Raw genomic sequence first — 17,171 nt, 5'->3', positions numbered from 1 at the left:
GGAAGCACAGGCATGAAACTCGATATGGAGAGAGTGTGGGGAGAGTGACAATATTTCATGTAAAGACCTGCAATAGGTTCCTGTGGGAGTAACAGGCAGACAGTGACCAGGGAGTCAAGGTGTGAGCACACCCACACCAGGGCATCCTGCCCAAACCACACAGGGCAGATGGTCTGCTCTAAGCCATGGGGCTGGCCCTAGAAATGAAGCTGGGAGATGGGCCATCTGCTCCCTGAGGCATTAGTGCAAAAGGCCACGCAGATCCTGGGCATCATTGGGAAGATGAGGGAAAATAAAAATAGAAACCCTCCCTCTGCAGACAATGAAGCTCACTGAATGCTGCTCGTAACCGCCTGCAGTTTAAAACCACAACAAATCCAAACCGGATTGGCTGCTTGGCAGAGCTGTGGTCAAGAACGATGTGGTCATGCATCCAGCGTGATCACATTTATATGAAATGTCCAGAATAGACAAATCCATAGAGACAGAAAAATTAGTGGTTGCCAGGGACTAGGGTGGTTGGAGAGAAATTGGGGGTGATTGCTAATGGGAATGGGGTTTATTTTGAGGTGATAGAAATATTTATGAAATTAGATCGTGGTAATGGTTGCAAAACTCTGTGATTATACTAGCAATCATCTAATTGTACTTCTGATAGGTGAACTATATGGTATGTAAGTTACGTTGCAATAAAGCTGCTGTATAAAAAAAAAACAAGGAAAAAAGGAGCGATCATCGTGCCTGCTCTGAGCTCCAGCCCCACGCAGCACCTTGGCCAGCCCACAATAGGCTGCACGTTTGCATAGACACAGTCCAGAGAAGGATAGTTAAGACAACGGGAGATCAACGCCCTGAAGTGTAGATCACAAAGATGAAGCCACTGGGCCAGAGGGTAGAGGCTGGGAGGGTTGGGATCAAGCACTTGAGAATGAGCTCAGATGGGCCTGCGGGGGCTCCTGGGAGACACCTGGGCTGGGGAGGAGCTCAGCAAGAGGCTTCTCATGATATTCCTCCACAGCAGGAAGTAGATGGCTTCCGGGGCCTGAAGTCGAGGTTGGCCGCAAGCCCTCTGGCGACTCACTCGGGAGGAAGCGAGGAAGGATAGAGTTGTTTCTCCCCCAAAAGAGACAACTAAGTCAAAAAGAAGCCCTGTGCTCCAACTCCTGGAAGACGGGAGCCAGAGGAAAAGAAGTAGCCAAAGGGGCTGCCAGGCTGAAGTTGGGAGAGGACTGCACAGGCGGGAGGCCCCACAGGGCAGGCCCTCATGGGAAACCGCTCCCGCCTGGCCCCCAACAGCCTCGTGGAGCAGTCAAGGTGAGTAGCTGCCGGGGGTGAGGGTCTGCAAGTGGGCTCAAACGAGGCTTTGCTAGGAAGAAGAGAGCACATGGATGCTGGGAGACCCCCAGCCACTCCTCCTTCCAAGAGGTACCCCAGAGCCCTGGTTTTCCTGTGTGGAGCTGGTGGGGTACCCCCAGGGCTGCTCGTGGCCACCCACTCACCGGTCCTGGAGCCGGTCCTGCGTGTCCTTCAGCCGGGCTTTCAGGTGCCGGATGCACACCTCCTTCTGCTGCAGGGGGGTCAGGTACTGCTCCGGGGTCGGGGGCTTGATGCCATGGTTGTCACTGCACAGCGTGTATTTAATGGAGCGCCTGCAAGGGGATGCCCATCATCACAGAGGGAGGAAGAGGTCAGGCAAGGCACAGGTGCTTTACCTCTGGGGAGCAAGGGGACGCCAGCCTCACCATCCCCAGCCACCAGATGGCTCCAAGCCAGGTCTCCCACACAAGGCAGGAGAACCCTCAGCCTTCTGGAAGGCGGGTTTTAGTAGAGTTCCTCTAAGTCAGGATGCAGGCTTCGGGGCTCCTCTAGTTAGGGCTGGGTGGGGAGATATATCCCAGAGCACACGTGTAAGCCTGGAACCAGGCCAAGCGCTTGACCAATGCCATCAATCCTTATAGCAGCCCTGGAAGTAGGGACTGTCTTCATCTCTTAGAGGGGCCGCTGGCCTCAAAGAGGTTAGCTCTTGCCCCGAGCCCCTCAGACAATCCTGGTGGTGTACCCCAGAACCCAGATACCTCGTCTTCCAACCCAGAGAATGAGTTTGAAGGCTGGAAACTGAGGTGTAAGTGGCAGATTCTGGGTCTGCATGGCAGACAAGGACTCACCCCCACAGAGGAGGAAACATCTCCCAAGTGGAAGCAGAAGCTCTCCTCTCTAGAGCTGAGATCCCTCACAGCCTGGGGACAGGGAGGGCAGAAACGCACAGGCGCAGCTGTCTCCATACATGCCCTGGCACTCTCACTCCTCATCCCCACTGTGTCCATGTGGGTGCGCACTACATGCACGCACGCTTCCTGGGATGTCAATTCCCAGTCCATTCGCACCTGCATGCCCACATACGTGGAGACACACTTGTGCCTTGCGGGTACTCACACATACTAGGGCACCAGCCCAGGCACATGTTCACACTTTCACCTCCGGGGGCACATGGGAGCACACACATGAACACCTGCTAGATCTGGGCAGGGACCTGTCCACTGCAGAACTCTGGGGTGGCAGCAGGCTGGACGTGCACTGCTCCCGGCACAGGGCGGCACTGACATGGTGCCCTACCAGGGCAAAGGGGAAGGAATTTCCACCCGAGGGCAGTCAGTTGCCAGTGGGGGAGGGAGGGCCAGGCTTTCAGTGGGAAGGAGAATGCCCCAAATCCACAACAGACTATGGCCCAACCAGCTCTACTCTCAGCGTCCTGGCTGCTGGTTGTTTTGCTCATAAAGAAACCTTGGATCTTGGCTTAAAACCTGGGCATGTATCTCGCGAGACTCAGGCCTTGTTGCCATCCAACTCTGCTCCTTGAGGGGAGAGTGACTAGCAGGTCTAGGGAGGGGCAATGCCCCTTTATGAGCCTGGAAAAGGCAGGCCCTGGTGAGGCCCATTTGCTGAAGCAGCCAAGCTGGAGGCAGTTTTAAAAGTTCCATGGAAGCTGTATAGTGTTTACTGAGGAAAAAGTACTTGTAAGTTGTAAACTGTCAAAGAGAAAGTGGTGATAGAAGTAGAATGAGAAGTGGTTTTCTTCTATGTACTCACCTCATGGCCCCTAGGTCAACTCAAGCCAAGTCACGCAGGTCTCCTCTCTGCTTGGCAAGGGGTGGTAGGAGTGGGGGAACCAAGATTAGCTAAACTAGTAAGGATTGAGGATTAGAAAGGAAGTAACTATTTTACATTCTTTTCATTTTGCTTTCATGAGTATTTTTCCCTGATATAAAATTTAACACATATATATTTTTAGCCACTAGCTCTTTGTAAAAAAAAATATATATACATGTATGTGTATATATATATATGTATGTGTGTATATGTATATGTGTATGTATATATATATATACACACACACTAAAATTAGAAAAAAAATATGCTATGATGCATGTTTCTCAGCTATTCCTGCCTTGGAAAGCCTGGCTATTTGCAGAGGGGACCTAACTGTAGCCCCACTGTTCACCCAGGGGCAGCAACCCTCGTTGTGGGGAAGAAGACCCTTCGCTGGGAGCAATTCTCAGCCCTGGGGTTGGGATCACCTCCATGGGCTGCAGTTACGAGATGTGTTACAAAATCTGTTACTAATAGAAAAGATTAAAGTTGCCAATTATATAGTTTTCAAAATGTAAATTAACACTTTACTCCTATGTCCCCCAGTATCTGGGGTGGTGTTATAGCCAGGATGCTGGGGCATGGGTCCTGCACATGAGTGTTACCCATCACGTGTGTCACGATGGAAATCTAAGAGCGGCTGTTTCGGTGGCTCTGGACATCGCTTCACACAAATGACATCCTCTCCACTGAGCCCTCCCAGGAGGTGCTCCAGCCATGGGGGCCGCAGGCCAGGCATCTCCTGGCCTTAAGTCAGATCAAAGCTCTAACAACAGGAGATATCAGTTATTGGCCAACTAGGATGCACAGGCGGTGTGTAGATATCAAGTCACTGAAGCTTCCGAGTTATTAGCTCCACTTTAAAGAAAGGAAATGGAGGCTCAAGACAGGATGAGACCAAATCCAGAGCCTATGCTGGCTCCCCACACGCCCCAACCTCCCACTTGTATTTCAATGCTGGGGAAGCAGGACAAGGCCTACCATGACAGCGCTTGCTTCCTGGTCTTCAAGAACCCACAGCTCCCCTACACGTGCTTCTCCAACATGATCCTGCTTTGTGAGTCCGAGTTCACCTCACCCAAGACTACAACTTGGCATATGCTGCATTCGTAACATTTCGCCTTCCAAGCCAGTTCCACCTCTGCCACTCTCAAAGGGCTGCCCTGAGAAGTGCTTGATGGTAGACACTGCAGGCTGCTTCCCAATACTCATCTTGCTTTCTTCCTAGCGGAACCCCCATTTTGTCTGGGGTGGTGCTGTTCTGGGGAAGACACTAACTGGCCCTGCAGCTAGAGTTATTCACATGACCCAGTTCTGGCCAGCAAGAACTGGCAGGATTTGGGGGTAAGGTGTCCCTCTCAGAAAAACAACCTCTGAGGAGGGCTTTGGTCCTTTCCACCTGTTCCTTCCTGGAGGGCGGGCCTGATGCCTGGAGGTACAGAAGCCACCTGTGATGACAAAGACAAAAGCTGTACACCAAGGATGGTGGGGCAGCAGGAGAAGACATGGGGTCCCTGACACTTCAGGGAGCTGCTGACCCCTGGCTCCTTTTCTGCAAGTATCACCCCTAGTTTAAGCCACTGTATTTTTTTATGTACAGCTGTATATTATCATATGCATCTTACAGACAGGAACTGAGGCTCAGAAAGGAGAAATGATCTGCTCAAGGTCACACAGCCAGCGGCTATGCTGGCATCGGGGGTGGTTAGAACATGACCCTGCTCCCTTACCTCTCCCACCCCAGGACAACCTGTTCCCAGCCAGCAGGGCCAGGCCCAGAGAGGAGGGGCCAATTACCTTGGCGTGGGACTGCTGTCACTGCCCTTGTAGGAGCCGGAATTGCTGCTGCTGCTGAGCGAAGAGGTGCCGTAGGCATCCCGCACGCTCACAGGTGGAGAGGTGCGCCTGGAGGCAGGAAGAAGAGGCAGGTGCTCGTTCTGGCTGGCGGGCAGCTGCGGACACTGGGCGAACACTGCCAGGCCGCTGCGGCCCAAAGTGCCCCCGCTTTGGGGTCACCACAGGGGAGAGAAGCAGGGAGAGAGAGACGCACAGACAGGGGTGACAGAACAGACAGTGCAAATCAAGATGGAAAACCAGAAGAAGGCTGGTCCTCCTGGCTCCCCAGGGACAAGAATGGGGGCCGGCAGGGCTGTGGGGCAAGGGTGGGGCCTCATATGCTCTTATCAAGGTCCTCAACTTCTGGGGTTCCCCAAACCCAGGAGAGGAGATCCCTGCATAGACTGAGACAGAGGTGGAGAAGAACGGGGCAGACAGGGGTGGGGACAGGAGGAGGACCCTGTAAAAACGGGGGTAAAAACCAAGGGACACCAAGTGCGTCTAAGTGGATGACTGCAAGATTCCCCTCCAGTCGTTGTGAGAATCAAACAATATTGATGAGGCTACTGCTGGTAGAAATCCAGTGGTTTACGCCTTCCGAGAACTCTCACATCCACTGTGTCATCTGAGCCATTAAATAGTTCCAGGAGGAGGCAGGTGTTAGCAAGCCCATTTTAAAGAGGGGAATGGGAAATGATTTGCTCAAAGACACACTGCAAGTTGGTGGCAGGTGGAGAGAGGCCCATGCGCCCTCCTCCCGCCCTCCGAAGCCTAGGCTGTGAGCAAGGGGGAGACTCACCTGCGGGATCCAGCAGAGGTCCGTCTACTTCCCGGCAGGGACATGGCCATGAGGCTGCGGGTCCGAGTAAGGGGTGGGATGGGCGGTATCCCGGGGGCTGAGGAGAGAGGGCGGGTTGGGGGGCCCGCAGAAAAGGCCGGGCCAGGCCACGTCATCCTCTCGCTGGGGCCGCTGCCCGGCATGGCTTCTCTTCTCACCCTTCAGCAGGACACCCCAGGAGCGAGGGCCTGGCAGGCCACGGCTGCCTCCACCAATGAATTGAATGGGGCTGGTGCACAGGTTCCCACCACCCAACTTAAAACCACGACTGTCAGGAGTGGCTAAAAATAATCAGTCCAACCCTGTGTTCTCCAGATGAGTGAATGTGCCCCAGACAGAGTGAAGGCCGTGCCCAACGTCACAGAGGCTTCAGGAGCAGGGCCTCCTGACTGCCGACACCGAGTCTTCTACTCTACGAGCCAGGCCTGCTTCTTCCCCAGGACCCTGATACTCAGACCCACACACCCCCTTGCTGTTCAGTCCTCCCTCTCTGGTAGGGGCTGCAGGCCGCAGGACTCCTGGAGCAGGACCAGGAACCCCGAATTAGGATGGGCTGGTCTCGCCGACCATCACCTTCCCAGTTGGCGCGTGGTTCGGGGCTTCCCGTCTACAGGGGAGACAAGACAGACCAACATACCAGCACATGTGTAGAAAGACATATGGATACACACCAACACGAGAAGGTACCATGTCCCTGCCATTCCAAGACATGCCACACGTGTCTCCATGAACGTGCTCAGGCAGCCAGCCCATGACGCAGGACATGCAGCCAGGCCCTCCCGCACCCATGCGGCACACAGGCATGTCCGCACCCACCCATGCAATGCGCATGCTGGTTTTGGCATCTACCAGGAATGTAGGGGTACAAACTTAAAGCAGATGAGCACTGGGGTGGATGGGAGCAGAGGCCCTCCGCTGGGGGTGTCCCAGTGAGTGGGCCCAGGAGGAAGCGTTCATGCCTAGAGAGACCCATCACTGGGCCTCTTGCTAAGTGGGCAGGTAGACTCAAGCCCCTGATTCCTGCCCCCGAGTCCTTAGGCTTCTTTCCTGGGTAGAGGCTTGGGCTCCAAGGGCAGCCTTTCCAGGGCTTAAGGAGGGGAGAGGCCCCATGCTGGGCTGGATTTTGGCTGCTGTGAGGAGGGCTATACTGGGCATTAGCCCAAAGTTACTGGAGTCTGGGGCAGAGTGGGGAACCTGGGCTCTTTGCAGCCAATATGCTGGTCCTTTGCCAGCTCCAGAGACCTCAGTCCCCTCCTTCCACAGTAACAGCAGGGACTGAGGACAGCAGCCTGGGTTACAGGAGACTTGGCTGAGGATGTCATGCCTGGACCTCTCCCCATGCTGGAGGGAAACATTCACCCAGCCCCACTGCACACCAGACCTCGTGCCAACCACGCTACGTACATTATGCCATTGACTCCTCTCAACAACCCTATGAGGAAGTGCTGTGATTAGTCCCCTTTTACAGATGAGGAATCGAGCCACCAAGAGGGAAGGGACTTGGCCAAGTCACATCCCAGGTGTGTGGCAGAGCCAATATCGAAACCAGGTCAACATCAGATGCTGAGGGGCTGGATCTCAAACCCCAGGGTCTCTGGCCCGAGGACCACCCCCTTCCCAGTCAGGGCCTCCCCGGAGCCTGGTCATCCCAGCCAGTGGCGGGGCTGCCTCCTGAGTGGACAAAGGCACTACTCAGATGGCCTGTTTCCTGGCAGGGACACAGAACATGGCCTGTTCCCCTGGAGGGTCTGGACACAGCCAGCATTGTCTGCCTGGAGGTGTTGGGTGCTGGGCTGCAGGACCTGCCGACACCACACCTGTCACCTGAGCTGCTTGCCCCAGCTTGGCAATGCTTCCCACTCATCATGCCCCAGTCACCCAGGCAGGGCCTCCTGGAACTGTAGGGCTGGCCCCTAGAGCAGGAACCATGGAGGAGGGGTGATTTGGGACTGAGAGGACATCAGTGCTCCTCCACGCTTGTGAGGATGGCCATAAATGGCTCACTGCCTCCTGGGCACAGGAGGATCTTGACCAGGAACAGCTTACGGTGCAGAGGGGCACATGGGCAAGGGCTCCAAGGATCACCTGCCATTGCCTGAATCCTTCAGTGGTAAGGTGGCCATGCTGAGTGCTCTCGTCTGCCTTGGTCCATTACTTGAAGCAGCAATCCTTCAAGGCTGCCTTTGTTACTGCATTTGGGCCCAAGGTCACACAGCTGCAGGTGTGACATGCTCTGGCTTCCGGCCCGGGTCAGCCTGTCTTCACCAACAACTTTCCCACCATCACCCCTGCCCTTCTGGCTTTTGGGAGGATGCAAAAAGGAGGCTGAGCCTTCAGGAGGACTTTCCAGCAGAGGCAGGACTCAGATCTGATGATGGGCTCTTCCAAGCCAGTGTGAGTGAGTGTTCTAAGGAGCCAGGAAAGTCCAGGCAGAGTGCTAGGCGCAGTCCTGGGAGGCAGGCAAAATGCCTGGTTTGTCTTGGAGCTGCGTGTGGCCTTGCTACAATGAGGGCCTTGTCCCAGCTGTCCCTGCCACTATCTTGCTTGGCAACCCCACACCTGCCTCCTCTTGAGTTCCCTCTTCCTTCCTCCCTGGCCTGGGGGAGGGAAGGGGGTGGCATTTGTACCTGGGTACAGCTAACAGTCTCCTGGGAACCCAGAGCCAGCTATTCATCAGGGACAAAGGTGGAAGAGGCATTTCCCTTGCTGGGATGGGACCTTGCAGGCAGGGTCCCTCATGGGAGGGCAGAAGCCACCCAGGCCCAAAGGGAGCCACCTCTCAGGATCCTACTCAGAAAACTCAGTGTGCACCCTGTGCTGTCTCAGGTCCTCCCTCCCTTCTAGGCCCTAGCAAGGAGGCAGGTTGCCATGGTGTTTGTCACCATGCCACCTGCTTAGCCTGGAGTCCCGCAGGCTTCTTCCCAGGTGGCCATAGGCTGCCACTTGGAAAGGAAGGTAGAAAGAAAACCCTTAACTGTGGGAAGCTGGGCTGATAGTCTTTCATCACTTTAACCCCAGAGTAAACCTAGCCTCTGCCCTCACTGAACTTCCCTCCACTTCCCCATCTTGTCCACACCATAGCAACCCTGCTGCATCCACTCCTTTGACTGCTCCCTCAAATGCTCAGCACTTCCTAACCTCCCCCAGACAATGGGGGTCCAGGGAGCATGAGACTAACGACTGCAGAAGTCGATATGAACTGATCTGGGCTCAAATGCCAGCTATCACCCTTCAGCTGCATGCCTTGGGCAAGTCACCCACTTCTCTGAGCCTCAGTGCCCATATCTGTAACTGGGGCTGTAATGAATGCACCTCATATGGTTACTGTGAGAATAACATAAAATAAGGTGAGTATGGGGCTTGGGTCAGTGCCTATCACACAATAAACACTAAAACATGGGAGCAGCCAGTATTTTGGAAGTAACATGAAGTGAGCTTCAAAACAGAAACACATTCAAGGCATAATAGTGTCTTCAGGAGGATCCAGGAACGCTTCTCTACACAAGAAATTTGCACTGGGTCTTGAGGGATGAATAGGAGTTCACCAGGCGGCAGCAGCAAATGGGAGGGAAGGAGAAGGCTGGACACAGGCAGTGAGTGACAGCTGGCTGCTCAGAAACTAGGGAGCCTGTTGAGGGCAGAAGTACAGTGGGAGTGAGGCTGCAGAAGGAGGGGGGCAGGCCACACAGAGCCACTTAAGCCAGGATCTTGTCCTGTGAGCAACAGGAAGCCATGCAAGTGCTTTATAGGAAAGGGGCACAATCATATTTGCATTTTAGAAAGTTCCTGATAGGGAGCCTGTGTGGAGAGGGAGGGATACCAGATACCAGTTAGGAGGTTACCAACCAGGGGAGAAATTAGGAGGGCCTGGGCCAGGGTCATGGCAGGAACAATGGAGAAAAGGGCCTGGATCCTGTTCAAAATTCCTTGAAAGTCCCAGATTAGGTAGAAATCAGAGCAAAGCTCTTGATGTGGGTGTTTAAGGCCCTCCCATCTACATCCTTTGCAACTGGCTCTCTGAGACATCCAGGAGACCTCGGCTAGTCACTCCCAAATCTGCCTCTACATGGGCTGTTTGTCCCATCTGCAGTATCTTCCCTGCCTGTCCTCAAGCATACATTGCACTCTTTCTTTAGGACCCACCCACAGCCTTTCCACCAGTGACTTCTCCTATCACTTACTGTCTTGACCACTTAGCATGCTATGCCTTGGACTAAAACTCAGCGAACACCATCCCCTGGGAAATTTCATAAAAACAAACACAATCAACACACAACTGTTGGTAATACAATGGTTTAAACAAGCACATTGAATAGACCAAACAGTCAGATTAGATGGTCTCTAAGGTGCTCTGGATCTAACATTCTCTAATTCTAGAGCTGTCAATGAAATTATGGGCTTCTAATTGATGCTTCCTTCTCCTTCATTACTAGGACTTTTGGGTCTCAGTTTCCACATATGTAAAATTAGGAAGCTCCATTCTTCAAAGAGACATGATAGCATTTTACTCAATCAACAGTCATGGGGGAAAAACCAGGTGCTTGGGTTAATCTAATATTCCAGCTAAGCAAAAGTCCCTGTATGTACTATAATTTATCTTCTTTCAAAGAATTAGCCATTGATACAAGAAGAAAGCTATCCTAAAATCCGAGGGAACAGAACAATCTGTGTCTGATGACTCAAACCACTGACAGCTGTGGAAAGCAGAGCATTGCAATCAACAGAGCAGAACTTGGGAGGGATCCTCTCTTTGCCAAGGCAACACTAGAACGTAGAACATTCCACCCATCAGACAGCAGAGTGCCTGGTGCTCCTAGAATGCTAATGCAGAGAGGTGGGAATAGAAGACAGGCCTGGGAGTGTTCCAGCAGCCGCACTCTAGATCTCAGAAGATTAGCACTACCACGGCTATTCACAGCTGAGGAGTTCAGTAAACCCTGCACTGGCTATGGCCTCATCAGCCACTATGCGCCTCTGCTCCTCCTTTGTCAACAAAACCTAGGATCTTCCTTCCAGGACTTGCTGGCATTTCTCCAGCTTGCTTCCTGTTTCCCACACAAGCCACCCTCAAAGCTGGGACCACAGATGAGGCGCCATCCGACTTCTTCTCACTGTGGCAACCCCAACATAGCAGCAAGGCAGACCCACAACTTGGCCAAATGCTGTGAGGAGGTTCCCCAGGCAACCAGCATAGGTTGAGGGCTGAGGCAGCTGCTACACAGGACGTGTCTCCAGTGATTAGACTCAGATTCCAGAGCTGAAGGGCATCAAGCCTAGGTCTTCAAACCACCCAAGAGGACTTGCCTCTGCACCTACTGGGAGGGGTGGCTTGGGCCTTCTTCCCCATTTCACCTGAAGAGGCTCCTCTCCTATGTGTTCTACATATGGAAGGTGTGAAGTAAGACTACTTTTTAAAAAGGATTTTCCAGGTTAAAAATCTATGGAATACTTATTTTCCACAATGAGATACTGCTTCACATTCACTAGGATGGCTAGCATAAAAAAGATGGACAATAACAAGCGTTGTCAAGGAGGTGGAGAAGTTGGAACTCTCATGCATTGCCGGTGGGGATGTAAAATGATGCTGCTGCTATGGAAAACAGTTTGGTGGTTCCTCGAAAATTCTATGTTTACATAGAATTGCCAATATGAACCAGCAATTCCACTGCTAGGTATATACCCCAAAGAATGGAAAATAGATGTTCAAACAAAAACTTGTATAAGAATGTTCACAGTAGCACTATTCTCAATAGCTAAGAGATGGAAACAACCCAAGTGTCCATCAACAGAAGAATGCATAAATAAAATGTGATACGTCTATGCAATGGAATATTTAGCTATAAAAGGAATGAAATATTACTGATCCATGCTACAACATAGGTGAACCTTGACATTATGCTAAATGAAAGAAGCCAGATACGAAAGGCCACATATTGCATGATTCCATTTATATGAAATGTCCAGCACAGGCAAATGCATACAGGCAGAAAACACACTGGAAGGGAAGAAGGAACAGGGAATGACTGGTAATGGGAACGGGGTTTCTTTTTTGGGAAGATAAAAAATGTTTTAGAAGTAGATAGTGATGATGGTTATATAATTTTGTGAGTATCCTAAAATCCCTCAATTGTACATTTTAAAAATTTAATTTTTTTTCTGAGACAGAGTCTTACTGTGTCACCCAGGCTAGAGTGCAGTGGCACAATCTTAGCTCACTGCAACCTCCGCCTCCTGGGTTCAAGTGATTCTCATGACTCACCCTCTCAAGTAGCTGGGATTACAGGCATGCACCACCACACCTGGCTAATTTTTGTATATTTTAGTAGAGATGGGGTTTCTCCATGTTGGCCAGGTTGGTCTTGAACCCCTGGTCTCAAGCAATCCACCCACCTTGGCCTCCCTGCTCCCAAAGTGCTGGGATTACAGGTGTGAGCCACTGCATCCGGCCATTAAAAGGATAAATGTTATGGAATGTAAATTATATCTCAATAAAAAACAAATTTTTAAAAATACATGTGATATATAATTTTTTTTTTAGAGCCAGGGTCTCACTCTGTCACCTAGGCTGGAGTGCAGTGGCAAAATCATAGCTCACTGCAGCCTCAAACTCCTGAGCTCATGTGATCCTTCTGCCTCAGCCTCTCCAGTAGCCACCTCACCTGGCTAATCTTTTTTTTTTATTTTTTTAAAGGTGGGGTCTCACTATGTTGCTCTTGGTGGTCTCAATCTCCTGGCCTCAAGCAATCTACCAGCGTCACCTCCTGAGTTGCTGGGATTACAGGTGTGAGCCACCATGCCCCTGACTCCATTATATATACACACACACACGTGTGTGTGTGCATGCGTGTGTGTGTGTGTATTTAAATGAACCATTGTATTAATAAAAAGACAGGCATGGTCCAGAAAGGGGTAGGGACTCTCCCAGAATGGCTTAGCAAGTTGCAGCAGAAGGGGAGCAAGAGCCAGTGCTCCCCCCTCTACCTGACTTCAGGTAGCTGGGCCCAGGATGCTTCCGCAGACTCTGGGTCAGCCTGGAGGAGACCGGTAGCTGAGGCTGCCCCTAAAGCTCTTGCATATTCACAACTTCATTGAATCCTCACACAAGTTCCCCATACAGGGAGGCCAGGTAGAGACTAGTCCATCTGATCTATGGGAAACCTGAAGCCCCAGAGGTTACAAGAGTCACCAAGGGCTGGACCCTGGATTTCCAGGTCATGGACACCTGCATTTCTACTGCATCATGAAGGTCTCATAATACAGTAGACCTGGGACACTTATCATTCTGCTGCATAAAAGAAAAAACCTACTTTTCCATGAGACTCTAAGATACCACAGTGGAGATGAGCAGGTATATACCTGCATTTTGGGCTGGTCATACTTCCATAAAAGCAGGACATCACAGATGTAAGAGGTAAGCATGCTACAGAAAGTTGTTTAAAAAGAAATTCTTGGCCAGACAAGGTGGCTTACACCTGTAATCCCAGCACTTTGGGAGGCCGAGGTGGGCGGATCACTTGAGGTCAGGATTTCAAGACCAGCCTGGCCAACATGGAAAAACCTGTCTCTATTAAAAATAGAAAACTTAGCTGGACGAGGTGGTGAGTGCCTGTAATCTCAGTTACTCGGGATGCTGAGGCAAGAGAATATCTTGAGCCTGGGAGGCGGAGGTTGTAGTCAGCTGAGATCACGACATCGCACTCCAGCCTGGGCGACAGAGTGGAGACTCCATCTCAAAAAAAAAAAAAAAAAGAAATTCCTCATGTGCCTTCTCCCTAACTAGTGACTTTCCCTGTTCCTCTAAGAATCAGCCTCGCAGGCAAAGGAAAAGCCCCTTCCATGAGGAGCACTGCTCCTGCCTCTTCTAACAATTGCTGTGTCCCACCCAGCAGCCCAGCTGCTGTGCAAGCCCACCACTGAGAGACCCTCAGCTCCTCTGAGCTATATCACATTGTCCCTCTTGGTGACCTTGGGTCTTTGACCTCAGTTCATCTCAGCTGTCTCATGCATTCATTCGGGAAGGCGCCACCTTCCTGGCCTTGCCTGTCTCTTTGGGATCCAACCAAGGTAATGAATGGAGGGATGGGGGCAGTTCTTGGGAAATTAGAGGACTGAACAGTTCTTGCTATCACTATTGCCTGTCGAAGGAGATCTCTCTTTTTCCCTTCCTCAGAAATAATTCTTGCTTTATCACCTCAGGGGACATCAGCAGGCCCAGGCGTGAGTGACTCTGAAATGACTGGCAAACTCTACTAGGCCAACTGACCTGGGCTGGCTTTCGAGGGCAATGTCAGGCAGGCCTCCTGTCTGGGTAGGGAGTATTAGGGGGAACACTGGTTCCCATGTTTCCACCATCCCAGCTGCTTCATGGCTGCCCCTCTGCAGACATCCATGGAGAAATGTGAGGAACGGAGGGGCAGTGGTGCCAGCCCCAGCTTGGTGGCTGCCTGGCAAGTGGCTCCTGGCAGATGGAGGCCCTTCAGCAACCTTGGCCACAGCATATGCTTCCCTGGGCTTCCTGACTGATAGAGCTGTCAAGCCTCAGTCCGGCTTCTCTCCCCTCCCCCTTCTCCCAAGCTTCCAGCTCTAAAGCATCACAGGATGAGGAAAATGGTGAGACTTCCATCCCTATAAATTCTCATTTTTTCCAGATTTCTGCCTTGATTCTTAGGATCCTGGAGTCATGCCCCTAATCCCCTGGCATTTACCCCAAGTACCAACAGGGACTAACACACTCTCAGAATCAGAATGGAAAGGATCTGGAGTAGACCTCATCACAACCTATCATTCTATAGAGAAAGAAACTGAAACCCAGAAAAAGCATGTCAGTTGCCTGAGGTTACCCAGAAAGTCAGGGACAGAGCCTGAGCTTGGGGCTAGACTCCTGAATCTATCAGTGAGGCTTCTGTACCACAACCCTTGCCCTCACCAGGGCAAAAATTAAAAAAAAAAAAAAAAGAACAAAGGGTATCTTTTCAAGTAAAGAAATCTTGGAATGAAGGCCTAGGGCTATGACCGGAGAAGTCCTGACCATTTTAAGGCAGCTCATAAATGACATGCAATAAAATATGCATTGAAACTGAGGCCCAGGGAAGAAGGGAATATCCATGCTGACCACAAAAACATGGTGGCAATAATGACATTGAGATTCAATTCCAAGCTTCCTGGCCACTGATGCCAAAAGGGAAAGTATGCTCAGTCTTATTGTTCTCATGGTTATGAGAGAGGGCAGGAAGAAAATTGGTTCTTTGGGAGAAATAAAGATCTCCCTAAAAGGAATGTTAAAAGGAACACTTTTGCATGGGGTTGGCTGCAGGGCAAGATGATGGTCCACTGGGAGTCTACAAAGTGGGTCCCAAGGAAAGATGGTGCCCTCAGAGCTCCCCAAAGTTGCCCTGTGTGTGCTGTGCTTTGCTCACGTCAGATTGAAGGACACATGGAACACATGGACCAAAGGACTAAAGGGATGTGGAGATGTCATCTGCTCTGCCTGCGACGACAGCCCCTTTCCACAGACAAAGCCCCCACCCAACCTGAGATCAGAGAGCTTCCTCGTTCCTGGTAATACAAAACAAGAAACCACATAAAACCACTCATGGTGTCTCTTGCACTTGCATTCTCTCCCTGTCACTTGTGCACACACACTCTCTCTCGCTCTCCTGGCATTTCATGACAATTGAGTCCCAACTGCCACATTTTCTAGATAGAAAAGTGAAGACTTGCCAAAGGCCACAATGGAGCCATAGAAGCAGGGCCAGCTCATTCTAATCCCACCAACAGTTCCAGGCATGCCGCTCCTGTTGGAAGCCAAGGTTCATCTATCTTCCTGCAGCTCCCAGGGGCTCAGCAGGGAGACACGGAGCCCAGCGCACCCAACCGTGCCTGTTTTAGCCCAGGAGCCTATCTCATAGCAGCTCCTTCATCTCTCCCCCTAGCTCCCTTCTCCCTCTCCAGCTGCAGCTGCCCTGCTGTTCTCAGCAGCTGATCGCTGTCCACCTGATTCCCAGTGGTACTTCCCATGCCATGCTGAATTCTTTCACCTTCAATAAGATCCAGGGCCTCAACAATGCCCAATGTGGCTCACACTTGCTGGAAGAGGGTGGGTGATTAATAAATGCCTCTCCTAATAAGTTTTCCTTCTCTGGAGAAGCTGCCCTACCTCTTAATTTAGCCAAAGTAAGCATTCTAAAATGTTTTAAAAGGGAGATTCTACAAACAACTACGTCCTATTTTAAAGGCCCTTTATCGTTTTTTGTTTTTTTTTTGAGATGGAGTCTCGCACTGTCGCCCAGGCTGGAGTGCAGTGGCACGATCTCAGCTCACTGCAACCTCCGCCTCCCAAGTTCAAGCAATTCTCCTGCCTCAGCCAGTAGCTGGGACTACAGGTGCCCGCCACCACCCCTGGCTAATTTTTGTATTTTTAGTAGAGACGGGGTTTCACCATATTGGCCAGGATGGTCTCAAACTCCTGACATTGTGATCTGCCTGCCTCGGACTCCCAAAGTGCTGGGATTACAAGCAAGAGCCACCGCACCCGGCCACCCTTTATCTATCTCAGAACAAGTTTTCCCCTTTTGCTGACAGGCAGACTAACCTGACAGAAAGAAGCCATGGCTTGAGCATCGAATGTAACTGAATTTTAGATCAAACATGACTGGATTTGGAAATTTGAATTCCAAACTCCACCATCTTTATGACAGTGGGAATGCCACTTTACTCCTCTAAGCCTCATTCTCCTTATCTCTCAAATGGGGCTAATTACAGTTGTGCATGAGTATAATCACAACAAGCAATAACATACGTGAAATGCCTAGCAAGGACCTGGCATAGGGACAGCACTCTGCAAATAGCAGTAATTATTTATTCGCCTGAATATATTCTTATTCTCAATGTTATTCATGTATATTACATTTTTCTCCCTGTCCAAAATCTTAATCTGAAATACTATACTTGTTTGTATCTGAGAGGTTCCTGACTACAGATTCATTTTATGCTTTCTTAAGTCTACTTGCAAAAAAAGAAAAGGAAAGAAAAACCCTAAACTGATCATTGTCTACAAAACAACAGGATTTCAAGACACCACCACTTTGGTCTAACAGACTATCCCAAAATTAACACCTCCAAAATATGAATTTCTGATTTTGCCTTAAAAAATCTGTTTTCCTGCAGCTTCCCTCATTTCAGTTAATGGCAATCCCATCATTCCAGTCGGGTAGGCCAACACTCTCACGTCTATCAGAAAAGCCTGTCAGCTTTTATTCCCTGCACAGTGTATGCATTTTACAGAAGGAAACTGAGGCTGACACAGTCGCAGAATCTGACACCTTTCGGCATCTTCACTGCTCCATCCCTG

General features: G+C 50.9%; 1 protein-coding gene across 12 annotated transcripts in view; it reads right to left on the bottom strand.

Annotated features, from left to right (window-relative positions):
* SNPH (syntaphilin) overlaps positions 1–17,171 on the bottom strand; it is a 41,762-nt gene that overhangs the window by 6,179 nt on the left and 18,412 nt on the right. For 2 of the 12 annotated variants that reach the window (XM_030826619.1, XM_030826622.1), the window contains 4 exons: positions 7,226–7,253; positions 5,783–6,428; positions 4,945–5,151; positions 1,500–1,649 (listed from right to left, as the gene is read on the bottom strand). In XM_030826619.1, the coding sequence (XP_030682479.1) occupies positions 1,500–1,649; positions 4,945–5,151; positions 5,783–5,964 (539 nt within the window). In that variant the 5' untranslated portion in view covers positions 5,965–6,428; positions 7,226–7,253. The other 10 variants (XM_030826625.1, XM_030826630.1, XM_030826623.1 and 7 more) reach the window with 10 other exon arrangements.

The sequence above is a fragment of the Nomascus leucogenys genome, chromosome 13 (assembly GCF_006542625.1).
Source record: "Nomascus leucogenys isolate Asia chromosome 13, Asia_NLE_v1, whole genome shotgun sequence".
NCBI lineage: Eukaryota > Metazoa > Chordata > Mammalia > Primates > Hylobatidae > Nomascus > Nomascus leucogenys.
Note: the sequence above shows the minus strand (reverse complement) of the source record. Positions and strands in the feature narration are given on the sequence as shown.